The 15000-nt window shown below is 44.5% G+C and overlaps 1 protein-coding gene across 1 annotated transcript in view; it reads right to left on the reverse strand.

Annotated features, from left to right (window-relative positions):
* The window catches only part of LOC306914438 (uncharacterized protein), a 38668-nt gene that overhangs the window by 22381 nt on the left and 1287 nt on the right, over positions 1-15000 (reverse strand). The window contains exons 2-10 of the mRNA XM_079491455.1: positions 13766-13866; positions 13608-13677; positions 12054-12184; positions 11766-11854; positions 6052-6151; positions 5878-5921; positions 5579-5656; positions 3481-3677; positions 1070-1134 (exon numbers count right to left, since the gene is read on the reverse strand). Of these exons, the coding sequence (XP_079347581.1) occupies positions 1070-1134; positions 3481-3677; positions 5579-5656; positions 5878-5921; positions 6052-6151; positions 11766-11854; positions 12054-12184; positions 13608-13677; positions 13766-13866 (875 nt within the window). The remainder of the gene's footprint in view (positions 1-1069; positions 1135-3480; positions 3678-5578; positions 5657-5877; positions 5922-6051; positions 6152-11765; positions 11855-12053; positions 12185-13607; positions 13678-13765; positions 13867-15000) is intronic.

A 15000-nucleotide genomic window follows, 5' to 3' on the forward strand; every position in this document is an offset into this window, starting at 1 on the left:
TAAGTGTGTTGACCCCATTCAGGACGGGAACCCCTTTAAGCATTATGTTACAGTTAAACCTTAGCTATTGAAAAATAGCAGATCTTCAAGCTCATTATGCGGCACTGAGAGCCGCGCTACGAGCTTGTAGATCTGCTATTTTTGAAAAATCGTGAAAATGTGCCTCAAATCTTTGAATTTCAGAGCGAACGTTTTTAACTCAAATTATTGCTTCTGGGGGGTCCCTGGAACAACATATTTTCAGATGGGGGTCGGCGGCCTATTACATATAATCTCTGGGGTCCTTGACATGAAATATTGAGCACCACTGATTACAGAAAACTGTCATGAATTTGAAGACATTTTTTAAAATTTTGACGTCGGGCCAAAATGGGTTAAAGTGTATTCACCCGTCAGACAGGCCTGTCCTGAGGAGACACAGACATGTTAGGACAGGATGGGAGGACAAGGGGGTCAGCAGAATACCATCCCCACCCAAGGCAGTGAGACATTTATAGGATGTCAGGCTGAATATGATCTGTATTATTGATACTTGTTGACAGATCTAATAATGATGGAGAGGTTAACATGTGTTTCCAGAATGACGTATAGATCCTGCCTTTCTGAATACCTATATAATGTAATGACTGTCTGTATGCCGTACTTCATTCAGTGCTATGAGCTAACTGGTGCTTGTTGCAGTTGGATCCGATGCACCGAGCTCACTTGGAATTAAAATACGTGCCTTCTTCAGTAAACCCGGTCTCTGACTGCTTTGCTGTAAACCACTGTGAACCCTGACCTGTACAAATATATATTCTTTCAGGGTGAACGATTTTAACTCAAATCTTTGCTTCTGGGGGGGTCCCTGGAACAACATATTTTGAGATGGGGGTCGGCGGCCAAATACAGATAATTATTGGGGTCCTTGACATGAAATAGTTTGAGAACCACTGACATAGAAACGTAGGTTTTTCAGAAAACCGTCATGATTTAGAAGACATTTTGTAGAATCGAGCTCAGGTCTAAATGGGTTAAGAGTGTCTGCTAAATGCCTGAATTGTAAATTGTAGAGGACATTGATGCGTACCTTGTAGTAATTAGATGGAGCGGAGCCTTTAGCGCCGGTCACTCTGACAGCACCTCCCTCTATGCCTGGACATGAGCGTACGCACACACACGCGCGCACAAACACACACACACACGTCATGAGTGCACTTTCTTACTATCATTCCCTCAAGAGTGTGTGTAGTTACTTGGTAGACACTAAACTAGGGTGTCCCGATCACGTTACTTTTGCTCCTGATCCGATTCCGATCATTTGATTTTGTGTATCTGCCGATACCAATTTTTCGCGATCCGATATTTATATGTTTATATAGAACACGTTCATGCCATATCACAATAGTACAATATCCAAAATCACAGACAATATCCAGTCTAACATCATGATATGGATAATAACATTGATACTATAGGGATGTCCCGATCACGTTTTTTTTGCTCCCGATCATTTTAAAATGACGTGATCGGCCACGATTTCCGATCACGTGACCGGATCGGGACAGCCCTACACTAAACAGTCTCTGTGTCCCTCTCCCAATCTCGCCCTCCTCTTGTCCACCGCTCCCATTAAACATTCTCCAATCACCCATGTCTCTATTTCTCTAACATCTTGTCACTGACTGTGAGGTCTTACTCTGTTGACCACGACTTGAACCTCACAGAAATCTGCAGCGGTCAACATGAGGACACACACACACACACACACACACACACACACACACACACACACACACACACACACACACACACACACACACACACACACACACACACACACACACACACACACACACACACACACACACACACACACACACACAACACAACACAACACAACAACACACACACACACACACACACACTCCAGAGTAAATACATGTGTTGAGACACAGGGGGTGTTTCATAGGGCAGTGATGAAATATAAGGTTTTGAAATAAGGGTTTCTAACTAGCCTGCCAAATGGGAGCTTCCAAAAATGTTACAAATATAATTTCATTATACTGTATTTAAACAACAAACACGTCGGGTGGAAACCATGTCCAAAACCATCCCAACCGGATTTTATTAAAAAAAAAAAAAAGTAGAAAGATTTTATTTTCTTATCAAGGTCCAATATTTATTCATCCCGATATTTAGTTGTCGTTAAATAGGATTTTGGCCACAATTCCATGCTGTATTGATGTGGTACCATAGGAGGGATAACAGGCAAACGTTGATCAAAATAACAATTCTTCTACGTTCTCTAATTTGTGTACACTTCTTTTAAACAGTAATTTAACTCTTAAAAAGCAGCATAAAAATGAAACCAAATTTAGTTTCACTTTACAACAAGTCAACAGCAGATGTACGTCGTTAAATCCAACTCCAATGAAGCCAACATCTTGTTGTTATAGTCTGAGATGGACTCTGGGGACATTCAGAGTTGAGAAGTTCACTGGACCAGTTCACTCCAGGTTTGCCAAGCCCCATGTTTAGTTTGAAAATAGTTCTGCAAGGAACTGCAGGGGCTGATAAAGGATTTCATTTAGGGGCTGGACACCAGGACAGTGGGACGGAAAGACAAGACAGACAAACGGGGTTATTGGAGGAGGAAGGGATAATGGTTCAACTCTTGGTCATGTCCTCAGCTGAACCTCCATCAACCCCTAGTGTGTGTGTGTGTGTGTGTGTGTGTGTGTGTGTGTGTGTGTGTGTGTGTGTGTGTGTATGTGTGTGTGTGTGTGTGTGTGTGTGTACACACATACTTTTTGGCGCGCAACAGTGCCGTGCAAATAAAGATAACTCCATAAGTTGAGACATTTTTCTGCATTCGAGTGGTGGTGCAACCACTCCAAGGAACAGCAACGTCCCCATTTCCCTATGTCTGTATGTCCCTATGTTTAGGGCACCAACAGGTGGCGCTGTTGCACCACTCACTTCAGAAAGGCGAAAAGGGTTCCCACCCAGAATTGGTTAACAGTTTCAGGGCCTTAAATTGATTGATCAAACGATAAGTCCTGCTTATTACGCGTTTCCCGCTATTTGTTTTATCTGTCTAAATCGCATCGCATCAATAATAATAAAATAAGTCCGCCTCTCCCGCGGAGCAGGGAGAGAGAGGATCATGTTATGACGAAGAAACCGGAAATCGATACTTATGCTGGGCTGCTAGGGCTTCTGGGAAATTGAGTCCAATGCAAGCGGACGGAGGTTTTGTATGACTACAACAGCCTCCCAGCCCCCTCCTTTCTGCTTTGCAAGATGGCGGGTGGTGCGATCGTCCAAAAACAAACTAAGGTACGGATATGGACCGGATTTTCACAGATCAAACGCCCAAATACTTCAGCGTATGATCTAAAGGTAATAAAACAATCCAGGCAGCGTAGGAATTTTGATTATAATGCGGGAAACACGGAATACGCAGTAGAACTGTTAAGTGCGTGTTGCCATGGTTACCTGGTACCTCCTTGATGAGCACCTGGCTGAAGTCGCAGGTGACGTCGGGGAGCAGGTATCGGCGCGGGTCGCCGATCTCGTACACCAGCTGCTCGGCGACCGTGCCGAAGCTCACCAGACCGCCCGTCTTCGGGGGTTTGGACAGAACGAACGATCCGTCCGCAGAACACTCCACTACTGGGAAACCCATGTTGTCCCTGAGAGAGAGAGAGAGAGAGAGAGAGAGAGAGAGAGAGAGAGTGTGAATGGAGCCGTGGTTCCTAAACATTTTAACTCAACCCAAAATTAAAAAAAACATTTGCTCGGGGGACTCAAACTAGTGAAAATAGCAGATCTACAAGCACGTCGCTTTGCGCAGCATTGCGAAACTTGTTGATCTGCGATTTTCACTACTTCTTAAACTTTTTATGGAAATGATTTGATTTTATAAATGTATTAAGAAATGAAATACAATTAATTCAATTCTGATTTGTTTTTAATCGGTTACCTTTTTTTAATGTGGGAAACGAAGAAAGACAAATGGTGATATTTACTTTTTACTAAAATACGAACCGCGACCCAAACATGTGTCCCTCCTGACCCACTGTTTGGGAAAGACCTCATCAATAACTGCATTCAGTTACAATCTGTGCTCAAGGACCGTGGTCCTTGAGGGGGTTCCAGGTGGTCCCCCAGCTAAATGATGCGGGAGAGTTGGTAACCAAATGGACCCTTATAACTCTTGAGAGCGTAAAATGAAACCAAATGGACCCGTACGGGTCCATTTGGTTTAATTTTACGCTCTCCACACTGCATTACTTAATTTACAAGAAGTCTACACAATTCAATGTTTGCCTGTTATCTCTCCTAATGGTACCAACATCAATACAGCGTGGAATTGTGGACAACAAAATATTCTAACTTTTGTGTCCGAAAGGCTAAAAGTCATCAAATGGTGGTCCCAATAAATAAACAAATAACTAGAAAAAGTGCCCTTCTGGGCACAGGTCTCCACCAGGAGGATAGGACTGTGTGAGATGTTTGGCAAAATGTTTAGGAGTAATATAAACATGTTTGCCTTTGATGGCAATTGGATGATTTGAGGCATTTTGGTCCAAAAATGTGTTTTGCAAAAATCAACCTGTTGGTGGCGCTATAACAGGCCAATGTGAAAAGGGTGGGACATATTCCTCAGCCTAGTAAGAAAATGTGTGAAAGATTTCACGTAAATTGCATGCTGCGTTCATGATTTGAGGCTTTTGTTCAAAACGGGGCAATCTTGCAAACTGTGAAAGCCAATTATAGCCAATTAGGATGGAATATGAAATATCGGACAGATCCGACTTGAGCACATGACCATAGAGATACTGTGTAACGATTTGTGAGATTTTTGGACAGAATCTGGAGGAGTAATATCAAAAAATGTGTTTTACAAAAGTCGGCCTCCTGGTGGCGCTATAAAAGGCAGATGCGGAAAATGCAGGTCAAAGGTTTGTCCTTGGCCTCTAGGGAGTGTGCATGCAACGTTTCACGCAGATCGGTGCAGTTTTAGGTAAAAAAAAATGTGAAAAGCTGCCTCATGGTGGCGCTATAACAGGCCGTTCTGGAAAATGCGTGGCAGAGGTTCATCGTTGGCATCCAGGGAGTGTGTGTGCAAAGTTTGGCATCGACCGGGTTAACGGTGCCGGAGATTAGCTGTACACAGACGGACGGAAGGAAGGACGGACACACACACACACACACGGACGGACGGACACACACACGGACGGAGTGCAAAACATACTCTCTCCCCATGCCTTCGGCCTGGTGGAGACAATGAGACTTGATGTGAAAAGGGTTGAAAACCACTGCTGTCTCATTGACTCCAGACTAGTACATTGTGGATTTTAGTTTGCCATGAGCGCCCTCTCCTGGTAACTCTGGGTACAGGTCCCTTCGGATGAAAATACCTCTTGCCTCAAAGCTTCCGTTTGAAATAGATAGCTATGTATAACGTCAACGTTCAATACAGTTTGCATTACTACTAGCATGGCTCTGTGGCTTATGCAAATATTATTGGCCATACAAAAAATATACAGCATAGGAACAAAAGGACACAGATTCATTTCTTAAGTCTCACCAGTCTGGAACCTTGTGCCAGTCAGTGAAAACCCCACCGGTACTCTGAGCTCCACACTCTATCAGGTGACCTGCAAGACTGACGCACGCACGCGCGCACACGCACGCGCACACACGCACGCACACGCACACACACACACACACACACACACACACACACACACACACACACACACACACACACACACACACACACACACACACACACACACCAAGTTTTTCATTGCCTGAAAAGAGTAAGAAATGAGAGAGATATGGAAGGATAGAGCAAGCGGTAAAAAGACGTGTGTGTGTGTGTACCTTCCAGCTGACAGTAGATCATAGTCATCAATCTTCCACCCAAACTGGAGCAACAAAAAAGCATAAAAAAAACACAGTTTTACTTTCTGTCTTACATCTATGCATCTACTATACTCAGTGCGCACACACACACACACACACACACACACACGCACACACAGGTATTAGCATTACCGTGTGCATGAGAGGTCCGAGGGCGACAGCACTATCCACACAGCGACCCGTCACCACAATGTGTGCACCCTGGTCCAAACAACGCTGGATAGGAACCGCTCTGTGCACGCGCACGCACACGCACACACACACACACACACACACACACACAGACACACAGACACACAAATGATACAGTACAGTATATGGAATACCAGTAGTCATTTCATCGTTGCCTCCAATCTGATCGCTTGCAAATAACAGTGTGGATATCAGATGTAATAACAGTGTGGACATGTTGAATATAGTTTGTAATATAGCTTAATTGAATGGCACTGTTTATAGCACTTTAAAGAAGACAATAGGACAATGACCGTTTACACCTAGTGTCATCCCTAATCAGTGGGATTGAGCATAGACATATATACATAGACGCCTCATTTGCCGCTGCAGTTCATTGGAGCGACGTGTATCCCAATTAAGGCGGAAGTGCAGTGCTGAAGGCTTTTTTTTTTTTTTTAACAAATCTTTATAACAGTCATGACAATATACATTACAAAACAAGACAAACAAACACAAACAACAAAGTTATTAACAATACAACATCAGAGCCAGGGGGGATTAGATTACTAACAGAAAACATTAAAAGAGTGAACACAAAGCAACAGTTCTCCGCAGCTTTCTTATTTAGAAGTGCTGAAGGCATTTGCTGAAGGCGACTGCGTCGCTGCCCGAGTGACGTCACTCATGTGAATCCTCCATGTCTCTCGCTGTCACTCAAGTGACTACTGGCCAATCACAGCGCGTCTTTTCCGGGACTTATGTTACGCACGCGGAAGCTTGACAAGCTTCCGCTTTGCTTCCGCTATTCTTCGCAAGGAATGTCGGGAAAATAGTGCCTTCAATTTTGACACACGCCTCAGAGCCGGAAGGGGCGTCTATGTATATATGTCTATGGGATTGAGCTCATGCTGTGAGTGCTTACAGGCAGGAAGTGACAACATTGTTCCACTTCCCCCTGTTTTTAGTTTAAGGGGTAATCCAGACGAGGACGATTTCGGTGTTTCTCGGGCAAGTAATTAGCCGATCTGCCCTTTTTGTCACACGGAGACGGCGTTTTGGGGGACTTTAACGGCTAATTTTGAAACTACCTTCCAGAGTGGGAAGGTTTGGAGACGCGACTTTCACGTCTCTGTGTGTACAGCGAATGCCGCCTAATTTGCTGAAACGGTGATGTCATAGTCCCCTCGCCCCCTCCAAACTAACCAGTGTTAATGGTTTATTTCACCATAACCACTTACATATAAGTATTACAGCTATTTTATATTTGCACATAATGTCTATAAATCTCTTCTCCAAAAATAGCCGATCTGCAGCCCGCACGCACGCAAACAGTTGCTGAGATCGAGCAGGCATGCACGAGAGAGGAGTTGTGTGTGAGGAGCTGATCACAGATAGAGGGAAAGTGTTATATTTGGCCTATTATTTATGCTATATATTATTGACCGCGTCTGTGTCAGACGCAGTCACAGTCACAGAGAGAGAGAGAGAGAGATGCTGCATGTTAAAAAAAATAGAAGGGGTGCGCACGCTCTCTCTCTCTCTCTCTCTCTCACACTCTCTCTCTCTCTCTCTCACACTCTCTCTCTCTCACACTTGCTGCTGTTTTCAGAATAATTAATCCAAGGTTTGTCATATTATGGTTTAGTAGGCATACACTTTAGCTGGTCAGTCAGTGTGTGCAGACTCAGAGAGAGAAGCAGCACTGCTCTGCTCATTAAATTGATATGACGCATATGCGCATCTGATCAAGATAATTAGTTATTTGGCAACACCTGTGTGAAATACCAACGCTTTCATATAGCCTACTTTTAGAATAAGCTTTTTCTTTTTTTTGTGGCCATCTACAGGCCAGCCATGTGTACTGCATCTTTATCTTGAAAACGGAGCAGTTTACCGGTCTCGTGTGTAAGGCAAACATAATTAACATAACCGCAATGTAGACGCAGTAAAGTTTTATATCGTTCGCAAACTTAGGCGGGGAACAGCCCGCGACGTCCTCGTGTACCCGGCCCCTGAGGTTCAAGGTTCAACTTTATTGTCAACAGTACCAGTTACAGGGTAAAAGGCATGTGAAATTCATTGTGCGTTAAAAGACCATACAACAGCTACAGTCTAGTGTCAAATAATCTGTATAAAAGGAACTAAGTGCAGGTTAAAACTAACATCTCTAAACACAACTACAGAAAGTGCAAGATCTCAGGTGCAAAAATGCAGAAAGCCTTAGACATATGGCCATATAGTCCGGGCCTTGTAGTGTTCAGTGTCTGTTCATGAGTCTGATGGCGGAGAAGAAGAACGTGTTCCATAGTCTGTGTGCGGCTGGCGAGGCTGAGGAACCGGTTGCCTGGCCGTGGCAGCCTAGATGGCTCAAACAGGCTGTTGCTGGGATGATGCTCTTTGATCTTTAACAATCCGTTTCGCCTTGGCCACGCATCAGCTTTCGTATATTCCCTGGAGGGAGGGAAGCTCACCTCCAATTATACGCTGGGCTGCTTTCACTACCCTCTGTAGTGCCTTCTGCTGGCGGACAGTGCAGCTCCCGTACCACACGACGGTTCCACCCGTTAGGATGCTCTCAATGGTGCAGTTATAGAACGACCTCAGGATACGGGGGCTGACCTTGAACTTTTTCAAGCGTCGTAGGCAGTACAGGCGTTGTTGTGCCTTTTTCACCACATGAGTGGTGTGAGTGGCCCACTTAAGGTCCTCATCAATGTGTGTGCCAAGGAACTTGAACTCGCTCCACTGCAACTCCATCTATGTAGATTGGTGCGTGCTCGCTCCTCTGTCTCCTGAAGTCCACAATTAAACCGTTAAACCGTATAGGAAATAAAATATGAATTGCATGCAAGAAGTTGTCGGATGGTCGGCCGCTAAGTTTTGGTGCCGAAGCCCGGAAGAGAGATCTAAACAAGATCTATGAATGAAGAAGCGAATACACAGACACCAGCCATGGCGGACATACAAAGAAATAAAAGATTACGGGGAGCAGCTAACCAAGATTTATCAGGAGATCGCAATGCAACGGCCTAATGTGGAGGTACTGAAGGAGTACTTGGAACAATTGTTGGCAAGAGAGACAAGTTTGGTGGAGTATGATCGGAGAAATTGAAGGAGAATTGGAACTAGATCAACTGGATGAAGAAGTGAATAACTCACTGGAATACATGGATGCAATATGTGAAAGAAAGACGAGGATAAAACGCATTCTGAGGAGAAATGAGGAAGGAGAAATCGCATCCACGGCCTCGGAAAATACAATGACAAACTGAGACAAACTGCATGACCATGTAGAAGTTCACTGGAGATGCGAGTCAATGGCAAATCTTTTGGAGTCAATTTGAGACAGCAATAGACAAAAAACACGAGTCTCAGTAAGTCTGATAAATTCACATATTTAAAGTCATTCTTAAGTGGCACAGCGGCTAATGTAGTCGCGGGATTAGCTTTATCAGACCACAATTATGACAATAGCTACAGTATAACATAATGCTTAAAATGTACAATGTCAGTTTGACATTGCCAGAAAATTGGACACACTCCAGTGGAAAAGACAATCCTGCAGACCGAGGAATAACTGCAGATGCACTGCAAAATGGAAAAAAAATGAATTCCTATGGTGGAATGGACCACACCACACTGGTGAGTGAAGTGGACAGTGTGCGGACAATTAAAGAGACATTTGATGATGATGATGATGATGATGATGAGTGTATCACACAAAATCAGATTTGTACAGAAAACACAAATAATGACTTAACAACCGAACCTATTCTATTTCCGGAGAAATACAGTAGTCTAACTAGATCGCTTAGAATTGCAGCATGGATTCAGAGATTTACACACAACACAAGAGCGCAGAGAAGCACAGTGGAGAGTTGTGTACAGAATAAATAGTTTCAACCGAAAAATATTGGATCAAAGTGACAAAAAAAAGAATTGGACAGAAAATCAAAAGTGCTTTCTTTGAAACCCTTTTTGGATGAAGATAACCTCATGCGTGTGGGAGGCCGACTTCAAAGAACAGACTGGGTATATGGACAAAAGCACCCATGGATTCTACCTGCTGAGGACAAGTATTCTGAGTTGCTGATTAAAAGAGGTAATGCACTCAGGTTTACAGGACACACAATGACACAAGTCAGAGAAATGGATATTGGATTGTACGAGGCAGACAACTCGCCAAGAAGATTGTCAAATCTTATCTTATCCGTCGCAAGTACATGGTCAAGGCTGGACAACAACATACAGCACCCGTACCATGTGACCGCATCACAGAGAGTCAGCCCTTTGATGTAGCAGTTCATTTAGAATTAGTTTCAGATTTGACTGCTGATTCATTCTTTCATTCAGGCAATTTATTGCCAGAAGAGGAGTGTGGAATGCGATGAAAGGAAAGGAAACGCAAACATTCTTTTCAGGAAAGAAAATCACATGTAAATACATAGTGGAAAGAGCTGCATGGTGGGGCGGTTTTTTGGGAACGTCTAGTAAGATCTACAAAGACATGCATCAGAAAGGTGCTTGGGAGAGCCTATCTGACATATGAAGAGATGCAAACTGTGTTGACAGAGGCAGAGAGCCGTGATCAACTCAAGACCACTCACTCACCTGCACACAGACAGTGAAGACCCATCCCCACTCACCCCTGCTCATTTCTTAATTGGACAAAGAACAACAACGTCGCCTCCAGAGGACCCATTCATGTTTCAGAGACAAGAAAACTGGACGGAGAGCAACTGACAAGAGGAAGGAACTACAGACGTAGACTAGTAAACAACTTTTGGAACAGATGGAAAGGTTCAAGGTTTCTTTATTTTGTCTCCCGGGGGAGAAATGTGTCTTGGACCCCAAGGACCCACCCTGCAGCATACAGATACAGATACAATATAATACAATACAATACACTACACAATACAAGACAACAAAGGCACACAGTGACCCGTACACTGTGAAAACAGAATATCTGATGGAGTTGCGCTCGGCGCACTGTACGAGCATGGTAAAACCAGTTCTATTCAAAGTTGGAGACCTCGTTCTTATTCATGAAGACAAACTACCACGTCACATGTGGAAAATGGGACGAGTAGAAGAGGCAAGAGACAATAATGTCAGAGCATGTTCTATCAGACTATCTTCAAAGATGCTCATCAGAAGACCTATTCAACTACTATACCATCTTGAAGTGGATTGATGAACTACTGACAAACGTTCATCGGGCCGGAGTTTGTTGAATATAGTTTTGTAATATAGCTTAATTGAATTGCACCGTTTAGACAATAGGATAATGCCCATGCATACCTAGTGTCATCCCTAATCAGTGAGATTGAGCCCATGCTGTGAGTGCTTATAGGCAGGAAGTGACACTCTGCATTCAGATTTGAATTGTTTGAACCTGAACTTGACGCCAACATTGTACATGTATATGTCTGTGTCATATTCAAGAGAGAATAGAGGAAAGTAACTCTTTAAACCTGCTTGATCAAATATGGGAGGCTATTCAGTGTAGGGGGGAGAGAGAAAGAGTGAGAGTATTTTTCCAGTGTTCTACAAGGTTCCAGCCATTCATCTTTTCATAAACCTCTATTCTAGCACCTGCCCTGTCCCTACTACGGCGCCTGTGTGATTGTTTCTGTGTCTGTCCACGTGTGTGTGCGCATGTGCATGCTTACCCCAGATATGCATTCATACTGTGGAGTGTTTTAGGCAGATGCTGGTTACTGCTTCCATCAGCCATCTTCACTTCTGACAGACTGCCTTTCTGTGAGCAAAGAGAAGAGAAGAGAAGAGAAGAGAAGAGAAGAGAAGAGAAGAGAAGAGAAGAGAAGAGAAGAGAAGAGAAGAGAAGAGAATCACTAAACCATATCATTCACTCTTAACAAAAACTGTCTCGGAACAAAATTACGATGAGCAAAAACATCAACACGACAAGGATGATGATGAAAATGACGGTGGCTTACGTGGGGCATGAGGTCGTCGCCCGTCACCACAGCAACCTTGAGGTCGAGTCCCGCCTTCTTGATGACCTCCTCTATGGCCGCGGCGCACGCCAGAGGGTTCACGCCCCCTGCATTGCTGACCACGCGGATACCTGGAGACAGAGAGAGAGAGACACATAGTAATCTATAGAGTATGCACATGACATCATCATTATACCCGGAGGTTATGCGGGAACGCCTACTGAGCAAGCCCCCAGCAAGGCTGGCGGCCAGTGTTGAAGCTGCTGAGACGTAGTGGTGAGAGCTGGTACTGCAGGTAGGCCCCTGAATTTATGACGAGGAAACCCCGTGCAGCTGGGGTTTAGCATTGAGAGCTCGTTTCTAGACCGTTCTATACCATCTTCTAGACCGTTCTTCCGGGTGCTTCAAAACGCCACTGAGAAACTTCCATTGGGGGCGGGGGGCTGTCGCTCCGGTCCTCCCTCTATACTTTTATTACTCTATGCTACTGAGTGGCAAAAAACTACTTTCTGGCCTTGACAAGTTCAACCCATACATACAAACAGAAAAGTCCTATCTGATCGCATTGCGCATGCCCTCTATTGCTATGTACCAGCCGTAAAATGACCTGGAACGGTGGTTCTCAACCTGTGGGTCGGGACCCTCAGGGGTTCCCCAGATGACAGTGAAGTGACAATGTAAGGCCTTGTTCATACCTAAAAGAATGGAAAAGGATTCAAATAAAGTAAAAATAAAAACTATACTATAAAAACGGGTGCGGTATTTAGTTCAGACTAGTCATTGGTCCAACAAACGACAACCTACCTCAAACCCTAACCTAACCATAACATGTTCGAGCGGCCCCCGCATGTCGGACTCCGTCAGAATTACGTGCAGATCCCAGATAGTCAAACATTGGCCAAATTGTCAAATTATGTAAGTAAGAATCAAACATTGTGACGCCTGCAAAAACATGTGACATGTGCGTTGCCAGGCGTTGTGAGCGTGTACATTTTCTTTTTGGGGGGGGGGGTCATAGTTCAAATATGGTTATTTTGGGGGGGTCCCAGTTCAAATATGGTTATTTTGGGGGGGTCCCAGTTCAAATATGGTTATTCTGGGGGGTCACAGCCTGAAAAGGTTGAGAGAATCAGTGGCCTAGAAGGTGCTGGCTGCAGAATGATTTGACTGGACTTTACACTGGACTGTATTACCATAGTAAACATTGTCGTAAACACTGTTATGACCGTTTCAGTAGAGACAGTAGAGTAGACAGGAAATGCGGCGAGTGAGATGGGGAGTGACACGGAGCAAAGGTCGTCAGGATCGGGACTCGAACCCACGACACACTGTCAGGCTGGCATTGCAGCCTATTGCGGCCCCCACCTTCACTTAATGTCCGGAACGGAAGGGGGGGGGGGGGGGGGGGGGGCTTACAGAGTAAAAGCGGCCATATCTTCCCGGCACCCCAAGCTTCTAATTTGAAAGAAATCCTGGTGCTGATTGTGTTAATTTAATAGCTTACAAATTTACGTGGTTAATACCACCACTGCACACAGGAAGAAACACACTCACCTTTCTTGTGGATGTCGTTAATGAACGGAGCCAGCGCCAGCTGGACAAAGTCGGGGGCATAGCCCATATTCTGCAACAAGACACAATGACTAGTTAGTTAAAAACCAAATGCGCGCCCAAATGCTCGCCCAAATGCGCATGCAGCTGTGTGAACTTACAGGCATCTTGGTCTTGGCAGCGGTGAGTAGAGACATTGTGATCTCACTGAGGTAGTCAAATACGAGGAAGTCTATTTTCCCATTGTAGATCAACTGAGGCACTGTAACACACACACACACATTTGAAATGTTTATTTATGTCCGCATAAACAAGTCCAGGAATACCTTGTACAAAGGACATAAACACTGCCAGTGCAGTCAGACAACATAGGAGAACAGCGAATTACAAAGTGCATTGAAGTCATAACATCGCTGCATACTGTACAGTATAGTTGGCATACTTACACAGGCACACAGCAGACATTAAAACACGCACCCACGCCACGCACGCACGCCACGCAAGCACGCACGCGCATGCACGCACGCACGGCATATACAAAAATTCGATGGATAAAGGGTTGGAAAAGGACTTGATGTAAGTTATGTAAAACAGATTGTGAAGCCATTTGAAATGCTACAAAAAGAGTTAAGAGTGAGAATGAGGAATGAGGATTTCTACTGTGATAGAACTGGACTAAATTGAGAGTGAGTGAGTGAGAGTCAGAGTGGAGAAAGATGATGTGTGTTTGTGGGTACACTGTACTGTCCAGTATGTGTGCACTGTGCAACACAAAGCAGTGAACATTCAAATATCCTATCACCGTTTTCATTGCATAGACCTGTTTAAAATGCAAGCCACCGACGCAAACATTTCACCAAAGTCTCACCACATTTGTTTCAACTGTTTTCATCCCCCAGGAAAAAACTAACACTTTTCCCGTCAATTGCCAACGTTGACACCATAGGGTGTGTGTGTGTGTGTGTGTGTGTGTGTGTGTGTGTGTGTGAGAGAGACACCCCCTGCCCACTGTGTGTAACCAGAAACTATCCTGAAAGCAGCACAGAACCCTACAGGGAGACAGGCTTTATCCAAACAGCCACAATAGAACACAGGCACAATTATGTCCCAGACCCCTGTGACAGTCTCTGGCCCCTTTTCCACCAAAAAGAAAAGGTTCTAGAACTGGTTCCGTAACTGGTTCTAGATTCTCATAACGGAAGCGGCCGCGAACCGGCTTGCTTTCCACCAGTTGTAAGGAGCACTATTGTAATTGGGGCAACCTGGGGAGCAGGAGTCCCCAGTTGACACAGGTTTGATGCCACTCCTGACCAGCAATGTGTCAAACATGACCGGTCAACATGTACATTTCACAGGGGAAACGCTGTCGCCAATAGAGGGTATTCGCATGGATAAA

This window comes from Electrona antarctica, assembly GCF_951216825.1.
Source record: "Electrona antarctica genome assembly, chromosome: 21".
Lineage (NCBI taxonomy): Eukaryota > Metazoa > Chordata > Actinopteri > Myctophiformes > Myctophidae > Electrona > Electrona antarctica.